The sequence below is a fragment of the Nothoprocta perdicaria genome, unplaced genomic scaffold (assembly GCF_003342845.1).
Source record: "Nothoprocta perdicaria isolate Ctin4 unplaced genomic scaffold, notPer1 scaffold_640, whole genome shotgun sequence".
Taxonomy (NCBI): domain Eukaryota; kingdom Metazoa; phylum Chordata; class Aves; order Tinamiformes; family Tinamidae; genus Nothoprocta; species Nothoprocta perdicaria.
Genome location: NW_020455911.1, coordinates 23,839 through 25,522, shown reverse-complemented (window position 1 = coordinate 25,522; position 1,684 = coordinate 23,839). Strand labels below are relative to the sequence as shown.

General features: G+C 69.4%; 1 protein-coding gene across 1 annotated transcript in view; it reads left to right on the top strand.

Moving 5' to 3' along the window:
• DHX34 (DExH-box helicase 34) overlaps positions 1-617 on the top strand; it is a 9,575-nt gene extending 8,958 nt beyond the window's left edge. Inside the window, exons 14-16 of the mRNA XM_026050058.1 lie at positions 19-107; positions 179-316; positions 400-617. Of these exons, the coding sequence (XP_025905843.1) occupies positions 19-107; positions 179-316; positions 400-522 (350 nt within the window). The 3' untranslated portion in view covers positions 523-617. The remainder of the gene's footprint in view (positions 1-18; positions 108-178; positions 317-399) is intronic.
• The last annotated feature ends 1,067 nt before the right edge of the window (positions 618-1,684 follow it).

Here is a 1,684-nt window from a genome sequence, read left to right as displayed (position 1 = left end):
CGGCCGCGCCGCCGCTCCCGGAGCTCTTCCAGGGCGCCGAGCTGAAGCCGGACGAGGTGAAAGGCGGCTACAGGGTCACCGAGTACCTCACCTACAACTGCCTGGCCGTGAGTGCCGCGCCGTGCCGCGCCGTGCYGCGCCGTGCCCGCGCCCGTCAGCCGCTCACCGCGTCCCGCAGAGCGACACGGACCTCTACGGCGACTGCCTGCGGAGCTTCTGGACGTGCCCGCACTGCGAGCTGCGCATGCCCCTCACGCCGCTGGAGCGCGTGTGCCACGAGAGCGCGTGCCGGCCCGAGCACGGTGAGCCGGCGGGCGCCTGGGGAAGCGGAGCGCCCGCGCGGGGCTCCGGCGCGCCACGGACGCTCTCCCTCCCGCTCCTGCAGCGCCCGCTGAGGAGGAGGCCGGCGGCCCGGCCCCRCGGGCGACGGCGCTGCACCGGCCCTACCGCTGCGACGTCTGCCAGCAGGACTTCACCTTCACGCCCACCGAGATCCTCCGGCACAAGAAGCAGCACCAGTGACGCGGCGCCGGAGCGGGCAGCCATCCCTGGGGCACGGTCCGGGCTTTGTGCCCTTGGTGTTTTTCAGGAAAAAGGAGCGGAAACGACCCTTTTCCTGGTGCGGCGCGCAGGAGGAGCCGTGGCCCCGTGCGGGAGCGCGGCGCGCTGCGCGGCACGGCCAGCGTGGGGCACTCGGCGACCGCGTTCTCGCCCTCATCCCACGGCGGCATCCCCGGATCATCCCGCTCTCATCCCGGCCTCTCCAGCTCCCATCCCGGTCACATCCCACAGCGGCATCCCAGGATCATCCCACTCTCATCCCGACCTCTCCAGCTCCCATCCCGGTCACATCCCACAGCAGCATCCCCGGATCATCCCACTCTCATCCCGGCCTCTCCAGCTCCCATCCCGGTCACATCCCACAGCAGCATCCTGGGATCATCCCGCTCTCATCCCGGCCTCTCCGGCTCTCATCCCGCTCGCATCCCACGGCGGCATCCCCGGATTATCCCGCTCTCATCCCGGCCTCTCCAGCTCCCATCCCGGTCACATCCCACAGCAGCATCCCCGGATCATCCAGCTCTCATCCCGGCCTCTCCGGCTCCCATCCCGGTCACATCCCACAGCGGCATCCTGGGATCATCCAGCTCTCATCCCGGCCTCTCCGGCTCCCATCCCGGTCACATCCCACAGCAGCATCCTGGGATCATCCAGCTCTCATCCCGGCCTCTCCAGCTCCCATCCCGCTCGCATCCCACAGCGGCATCCCGGGATCATCCCGACCTCTCCAGCTCCCGTCCATCAGCAGCGACTCCATCCCGGGAGCACCTCCCCGGGATGGGGAGCGACGAGCGCTCCGCGTGATGCTAATTAATGAACGATGAGCTAATGACGCCTGCAATTAGCACCTGGATTGGCCTTGTGTCCTCCAAAGCCCTTGGCAGACAGGGTGAGCTGGGCTCCCTTCGGCTTCCCCGCGCGCTGATCGCGGAGACGCAATTGGAGGGGGAACACGGGATTGCCGGAGACGCCTTTCCCTCCCGGAGAACAAACCCGGAGCAGGTGAAGCAGCCGCCCCTCGCACAGGATCCGGCCTCTCCGGGGGCTCCCGCTGCAGGACGCGCCCGCGAGGCGCCGGATTCGGGACCCGTGAGGGTTGCGGGTCGTTAGCGTCGCGCCTGGT